At 34.0% G+C, this 27,069-nt stretch overlaps 12 protein-coding genes across 12 annotated transcripts; 4 read left to right on the forward strand and 8 right to left on the reverse strand.

Annotated features, from left to right (window-relative positions):
• Window positions 1–84: 84 nt before the first annotated feature.
• Window positions 85–1,377, forward strand: NAEGRDRAFT_53360 (uncharacterized protein; the record flags this gene model as incomplete). The annotated part of the gene is made up of 1 exon (XM_002670685.1): window positions 85–1,377. One exon carries the CDS (start codon window positions 85–87, stop codon window positions 1,375–1,377), a length of 1,293 nt encoding a protein of 430 aa, XP_002670731.1.
• Window positions 1,378–1,972: 595 nt separating this feature from the next.
• Window positions 1,973–3,253, forward strand: NAEGRDRAFT_74274 (uncharacterized protein; the record flags this gene model as incomplete). Its single annotated transcript, XM_002670686.1, has 1 exon — window positions 1,973–3,253. One exon carries the CDS (start codon window positions 1,973–1,975, stop codon window positions 3,251–3,253), a length of 1,281 nt encoding a protein of 426 aa, XP_002670732.1.
• A 114-nt stretch (window positions 3,254–3,367) lies between these two features.
• NAEGRDRAFT_74275 (uncharacterized protein) lies at window positions 3,368–5,023 on the reverse strand (the record flags this gene model as incomplete). The annotated part of the gene is made up of 1 exon (XM_002670725.1): window positions 3,368–5,023. One exon carries the CDS (start codon window positions 5,021–5,023, stop codon window positions 3,368–3,370), a length of 1,656 nt encoding a protein of 551 aa, XP_002670771.1.
• A 462-nt stretch (window positions 5,024–5,485) lies between these two features.
• On the forward strand, window positions 5,486–5,944 carry NAEGRDRAFT_74276 (uncharacterized protein; the record flags this gene model as incomplete). Its single annotated transcript, XM_002670687.1, has 1 exon — window positions 5,486–5,944. The coding sequence occupies one exon, from the start codon at window positions 5,486–5,488 to the stop codon at window positions 5,942–5,944; it is 459 nt and encodes a 152-aa protein (XP_002670733.1).
• Window positions 5,945–6,074: 130 nt separating this feature from the next.
• Window positions 6,075–7,742, forward strand: NAEGRDRAFT_53363 (uncharacterized protein; the record flags this gene model as incomplete). The annotated part of the gene is made up of 1 exon (XM_002670688.1): window positions 6,075–7,742. The coding sequence occupies one exon, from the start codon at window positions 6,075–6,077 to the stop codon at window positions 7,740–7,742; it is 1,668 nt and encodes a 555-aa protein (XP_002670734.1).
• A 5-nt stretch (window positions 7,743–7,747) lies between these two features.
• NAEGRDRAFT_81763 (uncharacterized protein) lies at window positions 7,748–11,939 on the reverse strand (the record flags this gene model as incomplete). Its single annotated transcript, XM_002670726.1, has 1 exon — window positions 7,748–11,939. One exon carries the CDS (start codon window positions 11,937–11,939, stop codon window positions 7,785–7,787), a length of 4,155 nt encoding a protein of 1,384 aa, XP_002670772.1. The 3' UTR covers window positions 7,748–7,784.
• A 182-nt stretch (window positions 11,940–12,121) lies between these two features.
• NAEGRDRAFT_74279 (uncharacterized protein) lies at window positions 12,122–14,647 on the reverse strand (the record flags this gene model as incomplete). Its single annotated transcript, XM_002670727.1, has 3 exons — window positions 12,122–12,948; window positions 13,364–14,129; window positions 14,195–14,647. The coding sequence occupies 3 exons, from the start codon at window positions 14,645–14,647 to the stop codon at window positions 12,122–12,124; spliced, it is 2,046 nt and encodes a 681-aa protein (XP_002670773.1).
• Window positions 14,648–14,826: 179 nt separating this feature from the next.
• On the reverse strand, window positions 14,827–16,002 carry NAEGRDRAFT_81764 (uncharacterized protein; the record flags this gene model as incomplete). The annotated part of the gene is made up of 1 exon (XM_002670728.1): window positions 14,827–16,002. The coding sequence occupies one exon, from the start codon at window positions 16,000–16,002 to the stop codon at window positions 14,866–14,868; it is 1,137 nt and encodes a 378-aa protein (XP_002670774.1). The 3' UTR covers window positions 14,827–14,865.
• Window positions 16,003–16,375: 373 nt separating this feature from the next.
• NAEGRDRAFT_74281 (uncharacterized protein) lies at window positions 16,376–18,049 on the reverse strand (the record flags this gene model as incomplete). Its single annotated transcript, XM_002670729.1, has 1 exon — window positions 16,376–18,049. The coding sequence occupies one exon, from the start codon at window positions 18,047–18,049 to the stop codon at window positions 16,376–16,378; it is 1,674 nt and encodes a 557-aa protein (XP_002670775.1).
• A 479-nt stretch (window positions 18,050–18,528) lies between these two features.
• NAEGRDRAFT_74282 (uncharacterized protein) lies at window positions 18,529–20,085 on the reverse strand (the record flags this gene model as incomplete). The annotated part of the gene is made up of 1 exon (XM_002670730.1): window positions 18,529–20,085. One exon carries the CDS (start codon window positions 20,083–20,085, stop codon window positions 18,529–18,531), a length of 1,557 nt encoding a protein of 518 aa, XP_002670776.1.
• Window positions 20,086–20,571: 486 nt separating this feature from the next.
• Window positions 20,572–22,411, reverse strand: NAEGRDRAFT_81765 (uncharacterized protein). The gene has a single exon (XM_002670731.1). The coding sequence runs from the start codon at window positions 22,040–22,042 to the stop codon at window positions 20,756–20,758; it is 1,287 nt and encodes a 428-aa protein (XP_002670777.1). The 5' UTR covers window positions 22,043–22,411; the 3' UTR covers window positions 20,572–20,755.
• An 859-nt stretch (window positions 22,412–23,270) lies between these two features.
• Window positions 23,271–26,228, reverse strand: NAEGRDRAFT_74284 (uncharacterized protein; the record flags this gene model as incomplete). Its single annotated transcript, XM_002670732.1, has 1 exon — window positions 23,271–26,228. One exon carries the CDS (start codon window positions 26,226–26,228, stop codon window positions 23,271–23,273), a length of 2,958 nt encoding a protein of 985 aa, XP_002670778.1.
• Window positions 26,229–27,069: the final 841 nt, after the last annotated feature.

The following is a 27,069-nucleotide window of genomic DNA, read 5'->3' on the forward strand; positions in this document are numbered from 1 at the left end:
TTACACATGAGTAAACTTTCGAGAGTTTTTTTGAACTAATTGCTGAAGTTTCGCATAAATTAAAAAAATAGAGAAACGTTTCAGATGGCAAACTTTTCATTTAGTTTGAATGGTGTATTGAACAATCTACCAAGCTCCTTGTCATCCATTGGATACAAGGCTAAGAATGCACTCAGTAGAAAGTTAAAAAGTTCAAACGAAGGTAAACGAAACCCACATGCACCTTCAGATAACGATTTTGATGAAAATGACTCATCAAATAATAACAATAATAAGAAACCATCCTCTTCATCATCCAACAGATTGGATAATTCATCATCTTCAAAGGCAACTATCAAATCGTCCAATAAGAAACCAAGAGTAAAGAAACCGAAAGTTGAAGTCAAGTATTGTGATAAATGCTTGAAAGATGAAGAAGAAAAAGTCCAAGCCACTCATTATTGCTCTGGTTGTTCCATGAATTATTGTGAAGCACACATAAATCTTCACAATTCGGCCAACAAGACGAAAGGTCATGCCGAAAGTGGTCAAGTTTCAAGTCTAGCTGCTGCACATGTTCCACTTGCTCTCTTACCAGACTTGCAACAAATTTGTGTGCTTCCCAATCCAGATAGCCCATTTTCATGCACAATTGACCATGGTTATGGTTCTCTATTCGTTCTTGATGGAGATATGTTTATGGAATATGATTTAACAACTAAAGAATTGGTAAATCATTTCAGAGAACCTCAAGAAAGACGTGCAGTTCGTGTCTGTTACGATTCCAATGATGATACTCTCATTTATGTACTTGACAGATGTGCTTCACATGATATTGTAAAAACTTCAAGAGATGGAAAGATGATTCATTGGCAATTGGATGATCAATCACCAATTCGTGATATGAGTGTCGATCCAATTGATGGAACTATTTATACAGTTCAAAATGATGGAATTGTTTGTGTGAAGGATGGAAAAGTTTCGTCCACATTGAGAGAAAACATTAATGGAAATAACATGTTTGTGGACACCTATGACAATATTTGTGGAGTGACAACTAATCATGAAAATAACTTGATAGTTGTTTCGAATAGATATATTATTACTTGTAATAAGAAGGGAAAGATATTTAGCAAAGTTGAAAAGGTCAGTTCTGGTGCAAGTAAGAGAATTCATTTGGATCCAAGTGGAGAACACATGTACTTTATTGGAGACAGTGGAATTGAGTCAACCAAATTGAATGGAACTTGTCGTACAGAATTTAGAAATGACAAGGTTGACTATGATCATAAATTTGAAGTTTCTAGAGGAGAAGGAATAGACATGGCCATTGATTTCACATCTGGAGAAGTTTATGTTGTCAATCCTCACAAATCAAAAGTTCAAGTATTCAAATAAATGTAATTTTACTCAATTACCACCACCAATTAATTCATATAAATCTACAAGTAGTATCCAATTGCAATAATAAAGAATGACTGAATTGCAATCTCTACTTGAATACTGTGATGTGTAAATATCAAGTAGAGATGGAAGCGGACATTTTATTGTGAAGGCGCACGTATAGTTGGAGATTTTCAAACAATTTCCCACGTTATGAAAAAAAATGGTTGAGGATTCAACAGAGATGGTATTAAACAATTCCTCATCAGAATCATCGGAGGGAAAACATTCTATTGCATGTGCTCGTTGTAGAAAATTGCACAAAAAGGTATGTGATGCTTCTTTGCTATCAGTTGATAATAATTGTAAACTGTATTTTAGTGTGACAAAAAGTTGACTGGTTGTTCGAAATGTGCAAATGCAGGTGTTGATTGTGTGGTAGGTTCCAAATAATACTAATTTCAATTCTAATAGAGTTTAGTATAAAACTCCTCAAAAAAGAGGAAAGGCCTCAGAGCACTATTCTCTACATCCAGCTAAAAGGAAGAAGAAACTTTCAAAATCTTCATCTATTACTGATCAACAAGATAAAGTGCTAACTCCCAATACAATGATTGATGTGTATTTCACATGTGTATGTGGAATTCATCCAATGATTGAAAAGGAAAAATTGAAATATTTTGTAAATACTTGTCTTTATCAATTTGAAAACAAATCAGCAGGAGAGGAATTAATACTGGAAGATAATATTTGGATCAAATCAATTGGAGAAATGAAATGTTTATATGCTTTATATTTAGCATTGATGAGCGTATCATCTCAAATTGTTGCAGATTTGGAAACAGTTGACAAATACTTGAAGAAGGCAGAGATAGAGATTGCAACTATTTCTGTTGAACATTCTACAGAGTTTTACTGGGCTGTTGCATGTCATTACTTATTTATTGGATTTGTTGGTGAAGGAGATCAGTACAAATTGGGATATTACCTTGCTAAAGTGAACTATTTCATTGAAAGTCAATCAGAAACTTGTACGAATCCATTTTTAAAAATTTTGTGTGCAAATTCTAATTTAATTTCATCACGATACAAGACTGAAATATTTACTTTACAGACATTGTTGGAGGGAACGAGGAATATGTTTCATTTCTTTACTAATCGTAAAGTGGAGGATGTGCTTCTTCCAGGAACATGGGATTACATGATGAATACGAAACTATCTCAACAAAACTATTTACTTTTCAAGCAGGTGTTAGATTTCATTTTCAAAGTGTTTAATCATTGCAAACACGATATCACCAAAAGTGTGAAAGATTGTCATGGTGAGGATTTTTTCAAAATTCAGAGATTGTTTGCATGTTTACTTTCAGAAGGTTTCGCATTCATGTTTATGAAGCAAATTCCTGAGATTAGTTTCAATGTAATGGAAGAAATTGCATTGAAAATTACTCTAATGACTGAACATGAATTGTTTCCTGTTCTATTTCTTGCAACAGTCGGATTTGCTATTGAGGCTGGAGAATTTCATCTCCAAATTTGTAAAGAAATTGAAATGGGGCTCAAACCAAGAACTGGTGCTGTGAAGGGAGTTTCAGGAAGGTTAATTACATTCGATTACTTTTCAATACTTGAAAAAGATTTGAGAGCTCTCAATTTATTGGCGGCTAGATATAGAAGAATCACCAAATTCTATTCGAAACTCATGACTGAAATGAGTCAAATAATTGAGAGAAACAAGACAATAGATATGCTAGTTCATACAATTTCTTATTCTGAAATTCAAACTACAAGTAGTCAACCTCCTCAACAAGATGAAATCCTCAGAAAACAATTAGAGCAAGCAGATTTCGAATCATTTCTAACAGACTATCCGCTAGGTGATGAATTGTGAGTTAACATTTCACATACTACCCACAAAAGCTAGCTCTGGATTAAATATATTTTATTCAATTCAGGTTTTTGATGTTTCTATGAAAGTTTCGTCTAAGTGCCGAAACATCCAATATTAATACAAGAATTCTGCAAACAATGGCAAGTGATCAGAGCCATGATCTTCATCAGGAATACTTGATTTTGGAACGAATTCCAAACAAGGTCCACTATCTTTCACTTGCAAACTTGGAGAATGCCATATGTAATCAACTATTGAATTTCTACCAGTCGTTCCACAACAAGTCCAAAACTCCTGAACTGTATCATGACTCTTTTGCAGTGGAATACTTTCACAAGCTTCAATTAATTGTATTGGTTTCTCGTGTGGACTTGTATTGAAATCTCCAAACCAAATAATACTTGTCTTTTGAGGATCAGCAATTTTTCCAATTTGATTCAAAATTTCATTCACTTGTTTTTCTCTTGGGCCAGTATCACGAGGTTGGAATGTCAAATGACAATTTATAATACAGAAGAATCGACCTTTCACTCTATCCCTTGCAATAACGTATTGAAATACTTCAGGATACTCCTTCACTAAGGTCTTTTCTCCCTTATTGAATATTTCAAATTTGGTATTTCTAATAGCAAGTATCAAGCCGTCCTTCTTTGGATAATTCTTATACGAATGGTAAACTGAAAATCCTTCTTGTTCCAGAAAGAATTGAATTTGAGAAGCATGTTGATTATCAATTTCTTGTAGACCAATTATATCAAATCTTCTCTCCTTCAAGACGGAAAATATTTTATACTTTCGTATTTCCCAATCCAGATATTTCTGATTGGTAATATTCGAATATCTACTCAAAGAAATGTAACATTGTGCCAAAATATTATAGGAACAGACCAGAATAGTTGGTGGAGGAAAGGACAGATTAGTTTGTGGTAGATTTTCTGATCTTGATCCAATGATGACCTGATTATTCTGGACTGGAGAAACATGAAAATGTTGAAATTGCTTTCCAGAATTTTGAGGATTGTAAAAATTTTGAGGAGGATAATTTTGAATTGCTTGATTTGGATAATTTGCAATTGGTTGTAAAATTTTGGGATTTGCATATTGAATTGGAGGAGGTTGATTTTGTTGGTGGTGTTGTTGATGACTATTAGAAACTGAACTAGTTCCTTTCTGATTATTACCATAATGAGCTTGATAGGTAGTTTGATTTTTGGCAGGTTTTTGACTACTTGACTGATTAGTAGAATCAATCTGCTTCTTCTTCTTCTCATTCACCCCATGACATTCCTTCCACACAGGTTCATCACTTCCATGTATAAAACAATATCTATGCCATCTTTCCTTATTATAGCATTTTTCACCATATTTGCACGGATGATGAAACTTGAATTTGTGTGAAAATTCCTTATTTTCATCCAGTAATGATTTACAATTTAGTCCATACTTGCACGGATGATAAAATTGAAAATTATGATTGGAATCATTGGTGAGTTTACAATTTTCCCAATTTGGACATCTCAAAGAAACTAATTGTTCATCATCAATCCCTTGAATTACATTCGAAACATCTGAAAAAAAGTGTTTGGCCTTTCGAATAATTTCTTTCGAAAAATTAGTTTCATGTTTAAAAGTTAAATTGTGTTTCTTATTGGTGAGGAGAGAACAATCCTTCCCGAATGGACAGGTATGGATGAAATAATGTGTATGATTGGAGTCAAATAGATTATAACAATTTTCATCGTATTGACAAACTGTAAGTTTTGATGACATTTTTTTTGACAAGTGAATTCTGACAGATAAAAAATGGTAGCATCAAGCGAAGAAGAACACGATCAGGAAACATCAACAACAGCTGCATCACTTTCGATATCAAGTGTTGTTGGTGGAATTAAAAATTTACTTGGTGAATTATTTGACAAGGCATCAACTGAAGAAATTGATCATGTAATTGCATTGACAGGATTTAATGCATTGAAAGCTTATACATGTTTATTGGAAAAGTATCCTCCACCTACTGTTCCGGTGTCAAATGTTGTGGAACAGCAGCCATCTGTCAGTAGTCAAAATATTCCCCTGACACAACAATATTTTCAACCATCACAATTACCAATTCAACATGTTCATCAAAATATTGATCCGATGATGATGAGCCAATTTATGATGCAAAATCAATTTATGCCTGTCGGATGTCAACAATTCAATCAAATTCCTCAATTTCAACAACAGCAACCTATGAATCAATCTACATGTATTTTGATGAATGATGGAATGGGAAGACAATATTATATGATTTCTGATCCAAGTCAAATGTCAAGTAATAATTCAATGATGGTCAGCAGTGGAATTACAACTTCCAACCCAACTCCTCAACCATCTTCTACATCAATTACAGCATCTACTTCAATTGCAACTCAAACATCTACTTCTAATACACCTGCCACATCAACGCAACCTGCCACCACTCATGTCACCATTGACAAGAAGAAGAAATGTAAAGATTGGGACAAATGTACTCAAACTGGCGACCAAACACACGTTGAGAAATTCTTCCATCCATGCAGAAATGGATCTCATTGCAAGAATATTGAAAATGTCATTCATCAAAATAGATTTGTTCATCCTTGTAAAGATGGAAAGCAATGTAAGAAGAAGGATGATAATTTACACAATATTATGTTTACTCATAAATAAAATCAATGCTTTTGCTTGTCAAATTGTGAATTCACTTGTCAAATCATCGTTTTACCTGTCAAAAAAAATGTTACCTTATCGTCCGCCTATTGTTCAGCCAATTCAACAGTTAATTCCGGTGTATTCCTACATGCCATCAACTTCATCATCGCCTGCCACTCCAACCAATGATCAATCACATCAATCAACTGCCACAAATCAAAATAATCAGCAAAGTATTTGCAAATTTGGTCCAAATTGTCCCAACTATGACCAATGTACCTCTCTTCATCCATGCCGTTACGGAGAAGATTGCAGAAGAATTTCAAGAGTTGTTAACAAGACTCAGAAATTACAAGACATTGTTCACTGTTCCAAATGTTTCCATATTTGTAAATGGGGTGAGAAGTGCAAATATTTGAATGATGAAGAACATGTAAATATGTTTCTTCACACGTGTACTAAATCAAATTGTAAAGATGAAGTTCACAAAGAGAGATTTAGACATAAATGCAAATATGGAAAAAATTGTCGTTCCTTAGATGGAAAATATGAAAATTGGGAACATTATGTCAAGTTTATTCATCCTAGGACTAATGGAGTTATGAGACATGTAGAAAAACAAATGTATTATCTATTTTCTGAAATATCTAATGATGAAAGCAATTCAAAAACTGCTCAATCTGACATTCCTGGTTTGACACTTGTAAAGAAGAGTACACTCAAACCACAAGTGAAAGATAGAAAACGATCTGCCAAATGTGAAATTTCCACAATCGATGGTAAATCCACAGAGTATTATTTCATTGGGTATGAGAAGGGTGCTGGAAATTCGTCAACTTCAAAAGTCGTTTGTTTTAAAGAGACTGGAAAGGGAGTTTTTGAAGGTCATATTAAGGTAGTTGCAGAATCTAGTTGTGTATTTGATGGAAATGCAAAGATTGAACAACCTTGGTATCATTCAAAAGTTAATGTTTATAGAAATACTGTCATTAGTCAAGTATTTGATGAAATTTTGAAACAAGGTTTGAATGGAGTGAGCCCAAATGCTACCTATATCGATGTTATGAAATACATGATAGAACAGCATGATATTCCAATATTTATTGTTGGAGGAGCTGTCAGAGATGTCATTCGAGAAGTGATTGTTGAAAAAAAGACCAATGCCTTACAAATTATGAATAATATTAAGGATATTGATATTGGATTTGGTTGTGATCCACAGACATTTCATGGACGCCTCACTCGAAAATATAAATCAGGTGTTCCAATTCCTGGACCTCGTGGACTAGTTCAAGTAGGAAGCTCCAATGGTTCTGATCTATTCCTGGAAGGTAAAGCCATTAATGGTTTAAATAATGATAATAAGAGTGTGAAAGCACAAATTGCTCAATGTTATGGAACTAATCTGAGAGGAGAAAACATTTGTAGAGATTTCACATGTAATTCTCTTTGGTATGATCCAATCAATAAGTGCATTATTGATACTATTGGAAATGGGCAAGGAATTAAGGACGTAATTTCAAAAAATTTACGAATTCCTGTAAAACCAAGAGATTGGGAATTTTGGGTTTCTGGCAATCCAACAAAGTTGATGAGATTTTACAAATTCCTTTTGAAGGGATATTCTGCAGATGCCAAAACTAAATCATTCATAATTGAACAAGTTAAAAGTGGTAAATTTATTAGTGATATGGAAATTAGAACTCAATACACAAAAGGAATTGGAAAAGCCAACAAAGCAAGGTTGGAGAATTTGTTGAGAAGTGATTTTGGTGATCAGTTTTACAATAATTATTTCGCTAATCATATTAAATAACTAATGTAAATCAAAATTCAACACTTTTTAGGTCATTAACTTTTAATTTTTTCTATTCCTTTTTGGTTTAGAAACAAATGTTGGGACTCTTGTGAGTGATTGTTTTTCATATTCAAACTCTATCGCGGAAAAATGGTTATATTGTTCACCAAAGTATCCTCTAGCTTCTTGGTTTCCATTTTTAGCAGCTTTCAACAACCAGAGTGTTCCTTGTGTTACATCTGTTTCACATAATAACTTTCCCAACGCCAACTCTGCATCTGAATTTTGTTGTTGAGCAGCTTTGAGCAACCATGAATGTGCAAGCTTAATGTTTTTCGGGACAACCTTATCAAGTCCATACATATAAATCATTCCAAGAGAATATTGTGCATTTGAATTTCCTTGATTAGCAGATTTGCAATACCACTCAAAAGCAAGTGAATAATTGGGTGTTTGGATGATATTAAGTGTATGATGATAAATGCAAGCTACTTCATATTGGGCTTCATTATTTCCAAGTTCAGCAGCTTTTTGATAGTAATCCCATGCTTTTTGATTATCCTTTAATTCTTTATAGAGATATCCTAAACGAAAGAGTGCTTCTGAATTCTTCACATCAGATTCTACTGCTTTTAGATACCATATAATGGCCTCATGTTTATCCAATAAAACACCATCACCCAGCTCATACATTTCTCCAATATCATATTGTGAATCAGAATCATTGAATTTTGTAGATGCTTCCAAATACAATTCGTGTGCTTCTTGATAATTACCCTTATTAAAAAACATTCTAGCCACATTTCTAAGAGCTTCAATATGCGTACTTATTATTTCAGCTTCTCTAAAAATAAGTTTTCTATATTCTTCATCAATTTCCATTCTTTTTAAATTCATATTATTACCTAATATAATGTGTTCGCCAGAAACTAAGATATCTGTAGTAATAGTAGAAAGCTTTTGCTTGGATAAATCGAGTGCTTTTTGGTAAAGTTTAAATGCCAACAATTCATTACTTGATATTCCATTATCACCATCTTCAAGCATTGATGCAACATAATTAATGGCAGGAATATAGTTACTATCATATACTTTCTTAAATAGCTCAAAAGTTTCGGTATTGTTTGTTTTGGAATAATGAATAGCTTGTTGGAATAATTTCTCCCCTTTATCATTACTAACTTCCAAAATCATATCCAATTGACTTGCAGAATATAAAACTCCATATTCCACGCCTTCCATTTCTAAAGTATTAACGTTCATCTCATATTGGTTTCTTCTTTGAGCATCTTCTATAAAATAAGAAATCAATTTTCTTTTTTGAGAATCATTATTTAACACTAAAGAGTAGAGAGTGTAATTATTTTGCTCTGATTTCTCCATTTCTAAAATGTGAGAGGAGAAGTTTGGGATTAGAATAAATCTGCTTTTGTCTTTGATTAAATGGCCCATTTTTAAACCAAATTGTGTGACAGATTTTAGAGAGGAATTTAGAGAAATAATATGCACCTCCTTGTCCTTAAGAAATAATACAAAAAATCTCCAAAAAAGGTCCATCATTTCCGAGACCATTTGAACTCGCTGTTTCTTTTTGTTAATCTGTTTGAAAATAGTTTGAAATAATTCCTTATAAATATCTTCCATCCTTTTTTGATAATCATTTGGTTTCGTGTTGTTTTTGAAAATATTTGCTATCTTGTACTTGATAAATGTGATTAAATGTTGTCTGTCATCTACACGTGCTATTTGAGAATTTGGGTCTTTAAACTCTAATTTTTGAGAAACTAACAATTGCATACTATCATATAATTTACCAACTAGAGAAACACTGCGCCTCAATGGACCATGTTTGTTCTTGTGGTAGTGTGGAAAGCCAGGGAATTTTTCAAGTAGTTCTAAATCTTGTGCATTTACAGCAACACTGTAGTTGCCTTTTTTGGGAGCGTCGATAGCCCTGTTGATGAGAGTACATAATCTTTCCATGTTATTCCAGTATTTTCGTGACCATTGATTTCCATAAAAATCAGCAAACAAATGACGAATTCCAATCAAGTCTTTGAATATATCAGGATCGAATGATCGTGTCTCATTGTAGTCGTCATCAAAAGATCCTGGATCGAACTCTACTAATGATTCTACTAGTTCGTTATCCCAACATGCAAAATATTGATCTCCATCTAGATCAGATCCTGCAATCATATTTGTTATTGGTCTACTTCCTTTTGTAGGAAAAACAATAACATCGTAAAGAAAATTCAATTCAGGAATGTTGACTGCCTCTAATTTTCTCAGGTCACCACGATGTAAGCATGGCTCTTTAGTGACAATCACAGTATTCTCAATTACATTCTTCTTCTTTGGATCATTTAGAGAGGAAACTTGAATAAATATTTGACCTTCTTTGAGTACTCCGAAAGGATCTGCTATTCCGTACAACCTTCTAGAACTGTAACAAGGAATTCTCAAGGAGAGTATTTGGTTTCTGTAGGGGCCTGTCAGGAAAGCAAGCTTTTTGCTTTTTAGAATGGAAAGAACGTTAAGAGAGGCATAGTCTCCTTGTTTTACGTACTGATCAAAAACCTTGTCAATGTCCGATTCTGAAATATAGTTTTTCATCAAATTTTCAATATGTTTACAGGCCTTTTGGTTTAGTATTTCGAATATCTTTCCTTGTTTTGTTTCATCTTCACACCCTTCTAAAATGTGCATAATTGTCGAATTGATTCTAGCAAAATCACAGGGGCTTGAATAACCTACGATGCATAAATTATTAATTATATCATCATCAGTGTTTGGGTGTTCAATTTTCATCATTGATTTCCTTAGCACTAAATGGTGACCATACACCTTTTCCGCATTTGGATGGATGTAAACCATGCCTTTGGCTCCTCTAAATCTTATTTGGTATGCACAGGGAAGATATTCATTGACTAGAAACTCTACTCCATCATTTTCTTCGTAGATACCATCTTCATCCATCGATTGTTTGCTCTGGTATTTCAATAAATTTTTAGATTTACGAACAATTTCATAAACTTTCATAGCCAATTCAAGAGAAATAAATCCACATCCATCGGTGAAAAGTCCCTCATCATTAATAACAGTGTATTCTGAAACTCCAATAGTAGGAATAACAGGAGTATTAAATAAAGCCAGTCTTAAACTTTGCTTTAATTTGTTATTCTCAAAATAAAGATCCCTGTTCAATGTATCTGGAATGGCCCATGTTTTTACATCATGTATTGATAGGGAAGAATTGTTTGGAAGTTTGGAAAGATCAGGACACATGTAAATAAATCGATAAGAATGCATTCCACTCGTATTTTGACACAGTTTCTGGAATGTAAATCCAGCAATATGTAAAGGCTCTTCTCTTTCTATATATGGCTCTATTAGCCTGAATGATTGGTTATCCATTAACACTCTGCTAATGTGCTTTTGGTCTTTCATTAATTTCAATGTTTCCTCATCGAATTTTCCTTCCTTGAATTGATTTAAATATTGTCTCAATAATACTATATCTCCATGATCCTCTGATTTTGATTCCATAGCCACTTGATCCTTCAATTCAATATTATTTAAAATTTCAGGGTGCTCTCCAGTAGATTCAAGAATCATTTGAGATTTGAAACCCATTCTCAAAAAGCTAAATCCAACATTCAACACTGTATTCACACCAAATTTTTGTCTAAACCTACTCTGTAGCCATCTATCTTGTTGTGAGCTGTTGAATCGAATGGCAAGAATGGGTGATATCTTTGGTTTGTAAAAACAATATAAGGTTGCTGTTCTAGTCCTAAACATTGTCTCTGATTCGTCCAATTCTTCTGTTGTTTGCTTACTTGGAGATGAAAGGTTTAAATTCTGATGATCCTCTTCCTTCTCTGTTATTGTTGCTAACAACCACCGATGAAGAGCCTCTAATCCTATCGGATAGGCAATCACTGCCATCCTAGAAACTCTCTTTAATATTTCATAGCGATCGACGAAGGACATTCCACAATACTTTTCCCCTCTCACATTTTTGAAATTAAATTCCAAATATTTGGTACAATCATCAAAATTTCTAATGATCGGAATGGATTCAATCATGTAATAAGTTGCCAATAAATCCTTTACGTAATTTTCATCTTGTCTATTCATAAACTTTAACTCTTCAAGTTGTTGAATCTTTTCAAGCTTTGAGAACCCAGAAACAAAAGACAATACGGACATTTTTTTCTGGGTTTAAAATCAAAATTGAACTCACAACAAAAACAAGGATTGCAAAGGGTTTAGCATTAAATTTATTGTAAAAACAAATATCAACTTGGAATTACTAGATACGTGTACCAATTCTCTGATCTACCTTTTATGAGATTAGCTGTCTATGAACTCTCTCAAATCTAAATCAGTAATTACCACCAAAATACTATGTCAGTATTAGTCTGTTTGGAAAATTCATCACTAATTTTGTTTCCACTCACGTCTAATAATTGTAAATTCTTCATTTGTGTGATTGCCTTAAGTCCTTCATCCGTTATTTCATTGTTATTTACATATAAAATAGATAATTTCTCTAATTCACTAATGTAGTGTGCTCCTTCGTCTTGAATATCATTGAGTGAAATATCTAGTTCAGTTACGCGTTGCATTTTGCTGATAAATTTTGCTCCAGTTGGGCCAATTTCGCAATTATTGATCAAAAGTGTTGTCAATTGTTCAAGTTCACCGATTGATTCTGCTCCTTGTTGTCCAATTAAATTGAAACCAACATTGATAAATGTCAAGCCTTTCAGTTGGCTAATTGAATTGGCTCCTTCCTCTCCAATTCCATTACTACTAACATCTAGTTTGGTTAAATTCTTCATATGGCTTATTGAATACATTCCTTCATCACCAATGTTATTGCTGCCAATGAAAAGCTCTCTTAATTGATCTAATTGTGCAATGAGTTCTGCTCCTTGTATTCCAAGATCATTATCATTAATTCTGAGAGAGGTTAAATTTCTCATCCCACTAACTACCTCCACATCCAAACATTTGAGCTTAGTGTATGACATGTCCAGAATAGTCAATTGCTTCATATCTTTAATTTTACAAACTGATTCAAAACTAAATCTATTTCCAGAAACATTAAGTTCTTTCAATTGCTTCATTTGTGAAATTACACTGATTTCTCTATCAGAAATTTTACAAAACACAACATGAAGCCTCCTTAAATGCTCGCATCGTGCAATGCTCTCTATTGCATCAATAGTTATTTCATTCTTGTTATTAATAACAAGAGAATTCAGCCTTTGTGCCATTTCAATTCCATTCCAAAATCTTTCATTCTGAATTCTTGCTCTGACTTCAATATTCGTAAAATATGATAACCATTCAAAATGTTCAATATTAGAATGTCTATTAATTATTACTATTGAAAGAATCGATCGTTCCCTAATTACATTCATCCATTGTTTAGAAATTAATAAACAATTCTTCAATAGGAATTTGTGATCCGCGTCTACAAAGGAGAGAATTTCAAAAATTACATCATCAGAAAATAATTCTTGATGTTGTGATTTGATGCGGGTGGAATCTTCTACGTGATTGTTGAGCATTTTTTTTTAATTTTTTTAAAAAAACATTAATGGAAATTTCAGAGACCAAATAACTTGAACGATCAAAGGCAGAATCTACAACTGAGAATGACTTGGTTTGAGAATCGTATCCAGTGGCCAAAACGAAATGTTCAGTCTTCTTTCCAGGTGGTTTGATTAGTTTCAAGATGACCATTCTTCCTTCACACAAGTTTCGAATAGTTACAGACATGTCAGTGGTTATCCCTGAGAATTTCACACCAAATTGTTTGTTAATGGATGCCCAGATAAATAAGTTTCCATCCTTGAAACCACGATTTTTCTTCAACCATTCGTTCATTTCTTTTGGTGTCCATTCGGTTCTTCCCAAACCTTTCAATCCAGAAGTAATGGCCGAAAGAAGACAACCAGCTTTACAAATTGTTGAACTTCCACTTCCTAATTTGAGAGATCCCCATCTTGTATCACATTGCTTAAAGACTGTGAATTGAGTATGAACATATCCTGGATAACATTCCTTTTTTGGAGGATTAGGTTTTATGGATATTTCTGGTTTTGGAGGAATTGGAATAGGTCTTGGAGATTCTTGTGGAATTGGAACAGGATTAGGTCTAGGAGAAGGTCTAGGATCTGGATGTGGTTTAGGAGAAGGAACTGGTGGCACAGGTTTTGGTGATTCATGTGGCACTGGTGGAACAGGTTTTGGTGAAGGGATTGGATTTGGAGGAATTGGCTTTGGTGAAGGAATTGGAATTGGTGGAGTTGGAGGATTCGGTTGGGGTGGATTTGGAATTGGTGGGACTGGATTTGGACTGGAGGAATTGGAATAGGTCTTGGTCCTCTACAACATGGTCTGGCACAGTTGTTTCCTTGTTGTGGAATTTTCAAATCCAAATTGACATTGACGTTTTGTCTACTTCCTCCATTGGAAGATGCTGAGCTGGAGGAAGAAGCAGAGGCAGATGCAGGTTGTTGGATAATGATTGTTTGAGGAGGTGGTATAATTGGTTTAATCATTGGAACATTGAGAATGATATTTTGAGGAGGGAAGAAACACTTAGGTTTCTTGCAAGGTTTAGTTGGTTTTCTAATTGGTTTCTTACATGGTTTCTTTGGTTTCTTTCCAATCACATGGACAATAAATCCAGGACTCTTGTTATTTCTACACTTGAGTCTTCTAATATTGGATCTAATCTTTCGAGATTTGGACGAAATTCTTTCAGTGTCCAAAGTAATCACTTGGACACTTCTTCTTTCATGATTTGCTGAGTCGCTTGCCAACACAGCAGCACTAAAGAAACAAATTAACAATAGTGTGGCCAACAAGAAAGCTGTTTTCACAATCAAATTGCTGAACATTTTTTTGATGGTTTTGGTCAATTGGCTTGAATCTCCTAGAAGAAATAGGTTTCGAATGGTTGAGTAGTTTCTGATATCATCACAGAAACCTTGACTCACTGATTCCTAGGTCTCTACAGGTATTGCAACTTTACAAAACATGTCAGGTCAAGCTTTGTTCCTGATAGTTCAGGGTTTATGCAAAAAAGGAAATGGAACTTTCGTTTATTCTTTGAAAATTATTGGTTGGAAATATTAGAGCATGTGGACAAACAGCGATTATCATCCCCATCTTCGTTGATAGTTGTCATTGGTGTGGAAGTTTGAATCTGTAGTTGACCTTCCTCAACATTAACTGAACTTGAAATATTACTATTTGCATTATCATGATCAATTAAATGTTTCAATACCACCTTTCTGATTTGGAAGAGCACAAACCATGATAATCTTATCATGACCAATACCAAGGAAATCTTGATAGTTTCTCCTGGTAAGAATGGAACTAAACCCTTCTCAATTCCCTTAGAGAGTCCAAGATTTGGCACTCCGAATGCCAACCATCCACATCCAAATACAAATGTAACAGCATTCGATAGACACAACATGAGGAGATTCATCATGATGGTACGATCTGAAGCCATTTTGGAGCAAAACCAACCACAAATCAGTGCACTAAAGACAAAACCAATGAGGAAACCACTACTACTCGACTGGAACAAGACCAGATTTCCATGTGTTTGATTGGAAAACCAAGGAATATCAAGAACAGAACCACAGAATAAATAGAGGAGAATACTGAGTGGAGCAATGACAAAACCAGTTAAGGAGCCAAGCCACAAGACACCAAAAGTTTGTCCAGTGATTGGAACGGCACTAATGGAGGAAGGGAGTGAAATGGAAATTTGAGCACAAACTCCCATCAAGCATGCTCCAAAGATAACCAACAACATGTTGGAAATGAAGGGAACGACAGCATTGGAAACGATTGTTTTCAAAAGTGGATGGCATGTGCCAAGTTTCAAATGCCACTTTTTTACAAGATCAAATCTTCTCTCACTCTTGATAAGAATGAGATCAAAAACTGAACGCATGAGTGCCATGTATGCATCCAAGAATGAAGGATACCAACTTGGGTTGACCAAGATTTTCACAGGAGGTTCCTCTTCAACCATTGGTGTAGAAGTGCTGCCAATTCTACCAATTGAGTGGTCTTGTCCTCTTCTTCTTCTAATCTGTGATATATTTTCAGATTCAATGGTGAGATGTTGCTGAGAAACTTTATATCCAAGCTTTCTTTCAATTTCCTTGCCCAAATCATCAATTCTGCTTGACGATTCAAATGACTCACCAAGTGGGGACACTACAAGATATTGCATGGTGTTTTTTTTGTATTGTTTTTCTCTCAAGATCTTGTGAGGAGAGAACTCGAAGCTCAATAGAATTTGATTCTTCTAAGTGTTTGGGGAGACCGAAATATTCGGAAGTTTTGAAAAGATCCGTTTAATGTGTAAGCAATTCTGAACCTTCTTTAAGGATTTTTAATAATCACGAACGACTCCCCGAATACAATATGGTTTCACACATTGTAAATTTAACAGAGTTACGAATATTAAATTATAATTAATCTAATTAATAATAAAGCATCAATATATTGCTAACTAGATTGCTAATCAATCATGCATGGATTTGAAACTAGATCCAATATCTATCACGTAAATATTCAAAACTCATTAATAAAACATGAATTGTTTAATAACGTGAGGTGGTGAAGCCATCATCCTCATTGAGCATTCTAAGCTTGTACTTTTGATATTCTTTTCCCATTTTGAATCTAGTGTAGGTATCTTTCATGACATGTTCAATTTCTGTGAGTGCTTCCTTGTAGAGGAGTACTACATTGGCAACATTATCAAAATCAGTGTCAAATTCATCTTTGAATTTGGCCAATAATTTGCTTGGAAGATTTAACTGGTAGACTGAAGTGGATGGAATGAATAATTGGTAGAGTTTCAGAGCTAGGGCTCTTTGTTCTTCTTCTGATAAAAAGATTGAATTCAAAAATTTCAAAACTTCCTCATAAAAGATAATATTCTCTTGTGAATATTCATCTTTGGAGAAGGTTTTGAATTGTTCTCTCATGTAGGTGTCTCTTAAAAATTCTGAGAGTGAGGATCTACGAGATGTGGAAGGAAGATCAGCAGATGGAGTTTTTTTAGCAAAACTGAATCTTCTTGGAGATTCGAATAACTCTTCATCTGAATCTTTAGAGTTAGGGATTGGGTTTTCATTTCTGTTAAGTACAGAAAATTGGATTTCAAATGGTTCACTAATTTCAACAACTGTTGATTTTGCAGAATTAATTTCTGATTCGTGATTCATTAGATTGTTAAAATTCAACTTTGGAATAATGAGCTGATTGAGCATAAGGGTATTTCTTCTACTCTTTCGGTTAATGTTGAATGAATGGGATTTGTTAGGAGGTGTTAAATTATCCACAATGGGACTACTTGAGCTAGAACTAGTACTAGCTCTGGCTGATCTGATATAACCAATTGGGAGTTCATGTTCATCATATTCATCTTCACTTTCCTCTGCTTCTTTAACTTCTTTACTTTCGTGAACTTTCTTCAAGTTAAGTGATAAGGCAAGTGAAATTGACTTTCTGAAAGAATTGGAATGTGAACTATTAGCTTCCAATTTGGAAGTTGGGGTTGATGGTGTTTGGATTTTGGCCGAGTAATCATTTCTAAAATCAGACTCTGCTTGTTTCAAATTTTTACAAAGTCCATAAAATGAATTATTGGAATCTTTGAATTGTTTCTTGTGAGTCATGTGGAAAATAAATTTGTAATTCAACAAGATTTGACAAAAGCATTGACTGAATAGTCTAATCTCATCGGATTGAGAAAGTCCAAACCCATTATTTGACTCCACAATTGTCTCTGCCTTAATGATCTGACTAATCAATAATGTTGAATCCTTTCCTGTGAAACTTTCCTTAAAAGACTTGAGTAAATATCTATTATCTTTCACTGAAATTTCAGAGTGGAATTGTTTAGCAAGGTCAATAATAAATTCCACGGAAAGAACCTTCTTTGATAGGCAAAAATCCACAAAGCTAGTCAAATGGTTTCTCTTTCTTTTCAATAATTGATTGGATGAATGTTTTCTTGGTGAAAGAGGTGTCATTGGACTTGTCATTGGTGACTCAACAATCAATGGATTACTGGCAGATGATTTTGGAGAAGTATTTGGAGATGAGAAGAGAGAATCGTCATCATCCTTCAAATAACCACAAAAATCCTCATAAAATCTCACAAGACAATTATGATGACTTGTTGATTGGTCGATCAAATCTGTCAATTTTGTAACAACTGACAATTCATTGGTTGCAGAGTCCTGAGCAGGATCTTCCTCATGCATTTGTGTTCCGTTATTCTTGTTTTTGTTCATTCTCTGTATCACTGTGATTGCAAAATTGTGATATCGTTAGGAAGGAAAAATTGTTGTAATCTAAATTTTGTTGATGATTATAATCCCTCGGCTTAGAAGGGTTTATTATTCGAAACTTACGTTAGTGTTGTGTGGTTTGCTGTGTGTGTGGATCAGAAACAAATGGTCTCGAAAGACTCTTTTGTTGTTGTGTGAGGAGTGAGAGGGAGGTTTGTGGTGTTTTTTTTCAAAATCAAAAAACGTTTCGATGAAAAAACATGTGAAATTCATGCTTGGGTGAATGTTGATGATTAATGTGATGTTTTTGAAAGTTATGCATGAAGACGAAAGGACCAAATCACCGGACTCTTGGAGTTAATTAAACATTTGGAAAGTAGCAACAAGCATTATTGTGCAAATGGCCGAAATGTTTAGAATAATACATAAGAATTTATCCTCTTACTTCATTTCTAATGAGTACTTTCAAATATTACTTTGGGTTTCTTAGATTTTGATTGTACATAAAGGATGCCATCTGTATCAAGTCCAAACGTGAGTGAAATATTACTAGAAGATAACTCTGTTATCTCAGTAATCTTTACAATTCCAATCAGCTCATTATCACTTGCTTTTTTCGAATCACCTTCATATATTTTGAGTGAAACTGCTTTCTTTTGATTGTTTGGATTTGGCGGGAGGGAGAATTCTCTTTCTGAACTACAGGGAATGGAATTGTCCTTTTTAAGGAGTATCATTAAATCTCCTCCTATACTAATCTCACATCCAATGTTTCGGCTTGTAACTTCAATGAGGAGAAGATCTTTTTCAAAATTTGCTAATATACCACCTTGGATAGCAGCTCCAAAAACAACTGGATTTGGATAAATAGGTCTTGGATGGATGGATTTACAAAAATAGGTTGTAATGAGTTGTTTTAGTTTTGGTATTTCACATCCTCCTCCAATAATTATTGCATCGGCTATTTCTTCCTTGGAACAATTTGCTCTTCGAATGACCTTATCAGCAAGGGATAAACATTTTGAAAAGAAATCAGTATTCAAATCCTCAAATTTAGAACGAGTTAGCACAATCTCAAAATCAATTCCATCCATTAGTGATTTGATAGATAGTTGTGTTTGCAATTCAGTAGATAATTTCTTCTTGGCTTCCTCGCATGCAACTTGCATCTTCCTCATTGAAACAGGATTCTCCTGTAGTCGTTTCTTGAATAATTTATAAAATTCCTCACAACAATAGCTCACTAAACTTTCGTCTAGCTTTGCACCACCATGGTTAGGGAGACCATCACTACTTTTTGTATCCACAACTCCATTGTCCACCAAGAACACTGAAGCAGAGCATCCTGACCTTCCCAAATCAAATACGAAAACCCTCTTTTCCCCTCTGTATTTCCAAATATACTGGAAGCAAGCTGCAGATGTATCATGAACGAGTCTACTGTTTGTCACTCCAATACTTTCCACGACTTTCTTCATTTCAATTCTCTGATGATTCGAAAAGTAATTCGGAATTGAAACCACCAAATCCGTCACTGCTCGTTTCAAATATCTTTCAGCATCCTCCTTCAATTGTTTAAGAATTAATCCAATCATTTCATTAACAGATATTTCCTCATACTCCTCCTCTTTACAAACACTCAAACGAATTGTCTTGTCCTGCTTTCTAATAATTCTGAATGGCCACTCATTACTTTTCAATATTAATTCGTCATCTTCATCATCACAAGCCTTTCCAATTAATTGTTTAAAATCCCAGAATAAACAATATGGATCCTCCGATTTACTATAAAACTCCAAAGCCTCCTCTCCAATTAATATTCTACTATTACTCATAGATGAGTCATCCAATAATGAAGAGGAAGAAACAAAGGCTATACACGTTGGAGTTTCATAATTTCCCAATTTATTTGGAATGTATTCAACATGATCTTCGAGATAGACAGCCACTCGACAATGTGATCCTCCGAAATCAATGGCAACAATTCCGTGATTGAGATGAGAAAACATTTTTTTTAATGGTTGATCCAATTTTAAAAGTTTACAATTTTAAATAATTTAATTGTTTGTGATATATGATGATACTAAATTCTGATGATTGTAAGAATGCATTCATTTTGTATTGATATTAAAGAAAATTTTTAATAATTAAGTGTTGTAAACAACTGATACCAAAATGGATTGGAACTAACTTTGGGAATTTTAATTTACGCATGAATTTCACAATTCAAGGTTATTTGCATCATTTTTCGGTTACTCAGTATTTTATACAATGAATTGTAAAATGATCAAATAGTTTACAATAGCCGATTGCAACTTTGAAATATAACTTCCAAAATGATTTAAAGATGAAAGCAAGCATACACCATGAATCTGTATTATTCAACATCTCTTTCTGAATCTACCATAGAAATCAAGGTCATCACAGGTCTTGCAGGAAGTGACTGATTTCAAGCCTTCTTTAAAACAATCAGAATTAATAATATAATTAAAACATTAATAAACAAAATTATTTTTAATGGAACCAGGTTAGTAATTGTTTGAGATTTCTCTAATTGAGCTGTACCATCGGAACAAAATTCGAACATTTATTCTCCAAAAAGAAAATGAAATTCGAAACAATAGACACAGCTCAATGATTATATAATGTACAAATTGATGCAGATAATATACAATTCATCTATTCATCGTCTTCTCTAATATCATTCAATTCCTTTCCTCTAACCTTGTTGATAATAATTTTCATAATCATGGAGAACCAGAAAATGTGTAAGGATACAAGAACAACCAAAAGAGAGATGAGTGACCAGAAACTACTAATGCAATATTTGAAGAGGCAACCTCCATAATTTGTAACTTCAAGAAGAGAGTTAGCATTTTCAACATATCTGAAAATGTAATATCTTTGAGGATAGTCCCAACTGTTTGTTACAAAGAACAAGGCGTTAATGATGAGGTATGGCAAATATACTAATCTCAAAATTAAGAAGGATACTACAAATCCAACAAATAACATTTCACAAATCTTTTCCTGTTTGAAAAGTTTGAGTGTTTTGGCACTATAGAGAAAGACGTCAACAACATCGTGCAAGAGCAAGACCAAAGTACCAATTCTGTGATAGTAGGAAATTACACACCAAACAATAAGGACAATAGTGACAAGGTGGTGAACCAACATTTCAACAAAGTCCTTCATTCTCTCATCGACAAAGAGCAATGTAAAGAGTGCTTGGAAATAGAAACCTGCTCCGACTAACAAGTACATTCTTACGAATGGCGAAATTTCATAGCCAGTTTGTTCTTGTGGGTAGCCAATAACAAGATGTGACAAGTCCCAGAACCACGGAGTCTCCTTCAAAATCAAAAATCCCAAGACGGCCGAAGCAATATAATACAATGAAAACCAGAGATTTTCCATAAGACGTTGTTCATCTTTCAATTGCTTGGAGGCATCTACAGCTTCCTTCTTTTCCTTGTTGCCGTCAGCAGCAGATGAACCAACGGAATAATCTCTCAATTTGAAAATCATACCCTTCACACTCTCACTGTTGAGTATTCTTCTAATACCATACAAGAGAAGAGCACAGAAGAGAACAAATAATGTATCCTCTAAAGTCCAACCAACTCTTCTCCATATTGATGGTGCTGCTTCATTACTTCCCATAAATAAAGGGAATGAATGAGGAGGACCTACGGAGAGATTATAAACGTTGGTGGCTCCATTCGATGTGTACGAATAGATATGACTATTGTTAGAACCCTTGACCCCAAAGAAGTGATCAACAATATGATAAAAGATGGCTGCTGCTTGATTTTGTGAGGATAGACCACCTGAGGCTGCCATATTAGCAGCTGAATTATTTACAGAAAGGACGGAATGGTTGGTGGCAATGATAGAATCATCAGGATAGACCTTCATCATGGTCATTCCTGTTGTACCACTATTGCTAGTATCAATTGTATTCATTATGTGATGATGTTTGATGATGAAGTTGAAAAATACCAAAATTCACTGATGATGAAAACCGAGATCAATGCAATGAAATAATTTGTTGGCACCTATTATAACCCACTAGAAATGTTAAGTAAGTTAACCTTCTTTCAAATTCTCTCTCAAGCCAAAAAGCTCAAAATTTGTATGTTAAATATATATCAATCTACTACAACAGCAAGTATCCACTACTGCTGTTACCTCAAAGTCGTTAGAAAAAGGAAGAATCGAGTTATAATCTACTCTCACTTTACAATACAACACAAAGGAACAACCTGAAAAAGAATTGGCGAAAAATCTGATGGAAGTGAAAAAACACGGGGGTGGAGTGTTGGTGTTTTTTTTTCTACTGGTTTGTGGATGATACTTGGCTCAACGATAACAGGCTGGTTTGATGAGACAATACAAGGGCTGTCTCAAGACTTCGCACAGGTTCGGCCTAGATTGAATATTCACCGTCCTCCACTTGTGAGGTTTTGATGAGTTTGGTGAATCATGCATAGAACATGCATTGCAAGGGAGGGCTTTTAGGGATATAATGTTGGAGTACATTTGCTAATTCGAACAGGGAAGGAAATTGAATGTTGGTGGTATGATTTCTTATCTTGATGATTGAATCGCAAGAGCATTTGATATTAGAAGAGACAATGATGGCCGCCGATATTGCACTAGGAGGATTGGATATATTGTTGTTAACATAAACCTTCACACATGTGTAGGAAGTAATATGAAAATTGAAGGAGATCAATTTCCAATCCAACTCCAATTGGATGTTAGATTCGTTTTCCGAACAAAGAAAGATGACAAACCAAATGGATAAAAAAGAAATTCTTGGACAAATTTGAAAAACTGCAATACTTTACAACGAGTAATGGGTATCGAAGTTGTATTATCATGAATTTTACAACAATACAAAATGTGATGTTGGCGCCAAGTTCAACAGTTTAATTGATGAATACTTTTATGTATTGGTTTAGACTGGTTGTTGTCAGCAAGTTCCCCTTGTTTGGTTTGAACCGCTCAATTTATAATTAAGGCGATTTTCTGCAATATTCCATTTTTGTGCAATTTGTGTATTTCAACATTCCACCTAGTTGATAACATTTAAATATTCAAGTGTAATAACTAAATAAAGAGAATATCTAGATTATTTTATTTAAATATTGGGAGGAAAATAACTTAGGTTTCAAAATTGAAAAGGAAACTAGGCCAGTTCATGGCTGATGGTGTTGAAGGTATATTTAGAGGTGTCTTCTAACTCTTTGAATGGTAATTCAAATAGACGGTTGAGGAAATGTTGTAAATTTTCATTGGATTTTCCTTCAGAATAAATTAGGTTTTCAAAAAGAGACAGAAGAAATTGGAAAGGTGCTTTCAATTCGTCTATCATGTGTTCTTTGGCTAATTGACTTTCAAAAACAATGCAATTTTCACTGATGAGTTGAAGGGATAAAACTTTGAGTGAAATTTCGTAAAGTTTTTCCAATAAATTGTGATCTGAGAGAATGATTTTTGATTTTTCTACGGAAAAGGTTTCTAATATCAATTTTTCAATATATTTCATTATCAGTGACTGTTCAACTATGGAAAGAGACTCGTTATGTGAAAAGAAGGTATTCCTCTTATATTGATATCTTGGAAATGCTATTTGAAGCATATTATACATTCTAAGAGGTATTTCCTTCCATGAATAAAAGTAAATATTTCTCAAGAAAGAGTTACTGTTTCTTGATAGAGCTTTTGGTGGTTCAAAGGCAACGTTGGAGAAGATATTGAGTGTAACAATAGATGGACCAAAATTAGAGATGTGATAGAAAATATCACTGGTTAATTGCATACTATCCAATGTTAACACATTCAATGAGTTGAAAACTAAGCAAATTTGTTGGATGTCTTGATCCACAATAGACCTGGAGTGGATGACTAAACTTCTAATAAGTGGACATTTGATATTTGAGCTCAATTCACTAAATTTCAACCTGTTGGAATTCAATGTCAAGTGGTAGAGAGAAAGCGAATTTTGAAGTTGTGAGAGAAAAGTACCAGTAATGTTATCACTCTTAATAGACAGGTATTGTAACCTTGGGCAACATGTGAGAATCTTACCAAGATCTTCATCATTGACATCTGTTCCTGATCTTATAATTCTCTCTGGCGAGGAATTGGACGAGTTGGAACTACTTCCAAAAGATCCAATTGATGATGGTGGAGATAGAGAACCATCACTTGTACTTGTTCCTGTACTTTCACTTCCAGTGCTAGTACAATCCTCTTCACCTTCACTTTCTTCCTCAATTACCTTGTTGAAGAGAAACTCGTTTGATCTATTAGATACTACTAAATGTTCTACATTTGGACAATTGGAAAGAACTGAGAGGAGTACTGAAGATGGTAAAAATGTTCCTACCAATTTGAGTGTCTTGAGATTATATTTACAGTGTGAAAATGCCTCTAGGAATTGAGTGTAATCAGTCAATAAAATCTTTGATAATTCAATAGATTTCAGATGAACACTTGGGAGACAATATTTAACAATTAAACCATTGTTAAAGTTGTGAATTCTATGCTTGTCATCAAGCCTTATTCTGACACTCTTCAATCTATCCAAAGGTTTGAAAAACTCTTCATTATCGATCAAAGACGCTGATCTGTCAATACTTAAAGTGTTGGTATGTAAATCTATGGCTAAGTGTTCCAAAGCCAAACCGTATGAAAATATATTCACAAATGTCTTGATGGAGCAAGAAACCCCTTCCAATGACAAGTATACAAGAGGTACATTCTTAATTAAAAGGGCTTGCACTAGAGAATCGACAACAACTAAAGAACTGTTATGATTAAAATCAGTAGCATATAACGGGAGAGCCAGTTCGAAATGTTCTAAATCCAAAAGTTTGTTTGTCATGGCATCCATATGAGACATGTTAATAGAATTAACAGGTGGTCGACTAATTTTCAACTCTTTCAAATGTGGAAGAAGGTTTTCAGAAATCATTCTCACCACTGAACTGGTAGATTTAAAATTTGTAAGCCTGAGACATGTTAATGGAAGAGGTGATTCAGAAATGACTCTCCAACCATCCTTCTCATCACTATTGGATCCATTCTGATGATTAGCATTGTGATTTCTTCTGGTTGGTGACATTAGACCTGATGAGCTGTGAATCTCAAGCTTTTTCAACTTGGAAGCCATGTTAAGAAGTAATGGAATGGATGATTCTTGAAATTGATGACAATCCTTAATCACCACTTGATCCAAATTATTACACTCTGTGAAAATCTTTTCAAAAAAAGGCAATGAGAGGAAATGTTGCTTTACAAACACAACTTTTCTCCATGTGTTTGGTGCTCTTTTTGAAAAGATATCCCTAATAAAGCTTTGCTCGTTCAAACTGATTGGAACATTGGCTGGTATCTCAAAACCACTGGCACACAACTCGCTATCCTGATCAACAGATTGTTTAAACTTTTTACAGATTGGTCTGGCACATGTGAACAAATCATAAGTATCCAAATATTGGAGAATGTATGATAAAATCTCTGGAGCCAGATCACAAATATGATGTGTTATTACAACATTGTGAAGATAACCTCTATTTCTCTTAGAAAATGGAGACTTGGAGATACTAACAGGAGAATATCCATCATAAAAATTTGTTGCTGCATAATCCATATTGGAATCTACTCGAGAATCAGTATTTTGAATTCTCTTTCGAGAAGGAGATGATGAATTTCTCTCAACCTGAGAAGATAAATAAAAAGTGTTATTCTTTTCATTAGATTGATTCACAATGTTGGAATCTGAATTATTACAATCTGAATTTAACTCTGAATTCGAATTGAAATTTCTGATATAAGGAAAATTAAAAGAACGTGTATAATGAGGTTCAAATTGATTGGAATAATTATTATAAATTTGAATAAAATGGTCATCGTATTGCAATTCTTCCCTATGTTGAGAGGTCTGTTGTAGATTCGGCTCGAGAATAGTTTGGAAAGAGGAAGGTCGATTAGCTCTCAACATTTGATTGGAATTTCCATTAATGAATTGTGAATCAATATTTTCATTATCAACTCCATCGTTATGAATAATTTCTGAGGACAAATTATCGCTACCTCCCCTTGAAGTATCATTTTCACTTTGGAATGTCTGAAAATGCATAATATATTGAATATTTCTAAAAAAGGTACAATAGTATTTCAAATAGCTATTGTAAAGCGGATGCTAAATACCTCCTCTATCTATGACAAGTAAACAATGATAAGAATCATCAACATGATGAATTTCCAACTCAAACTTACAAATACGATGATGACCCGTAAATTTCCAACTCCAAAACTTGTTTGTACTAGAGTTTGTTACTACTATTGTAAAATAAGAATGTCCTTCTTCTTCTCATCAACACAATTTATGACCAATTAATGTTGTTGCGGATGTTGTTCTATCAATCCAAAATAATAATAATATTAGCCTCTCTGATGATGCTATTATGCAAAATTCAAGTACAATTTGAATACTGCTTCTTTAAATAAGATGATTGCGTACTAGTGTAATGTTGTTGTTATTGCTATTGTTATTGTTGTTGATAAGAAAGTATGATAATAATATTATAATAATAATAAGAAATCACTCTTGCCACTGTTGGATTTTACGTTTAATTTTTTTCAGTGTTGGAAGTTCCATGATTGGAGCTGGTGATGCGCAAGGCTCTATTCTGTGGTGTTGGAGGTGGGAATCTGGAGTGGAGATTTGTTGAGATTAAATTCTGGTGGTTTCAGGATGAAGGTGAAAAAGAGATTGTACAAGGTTTGAAATTCAGATTATGGTTAATGCTATAATGGACAATCAAAAGTATCATACTAGTGGTGAGATTGGGAGGATTCTTACGAGTTGGATTCTGAATTGGACATTGATTATTTATACACTGAGGAACCTTAGGTTGAACGATTTCTAAGGTTGAAATGCTAACGGTCTAATTGGAAATATTGAGCGACATTGAAAG

Source organism: Naegleria gruberi (genome assembly GCF_000004985.1).
Source record: "Naegleria gruberi genomic scaffold NAEGRscaffold_68, whole genome shotgun sequence".
Taxonomy (NCBI): Eukaryota; Heterolobosea; class Eutetramitea; order Acrasida; family Naegleriidae; genus Naegleria; species Naegleria gruberi.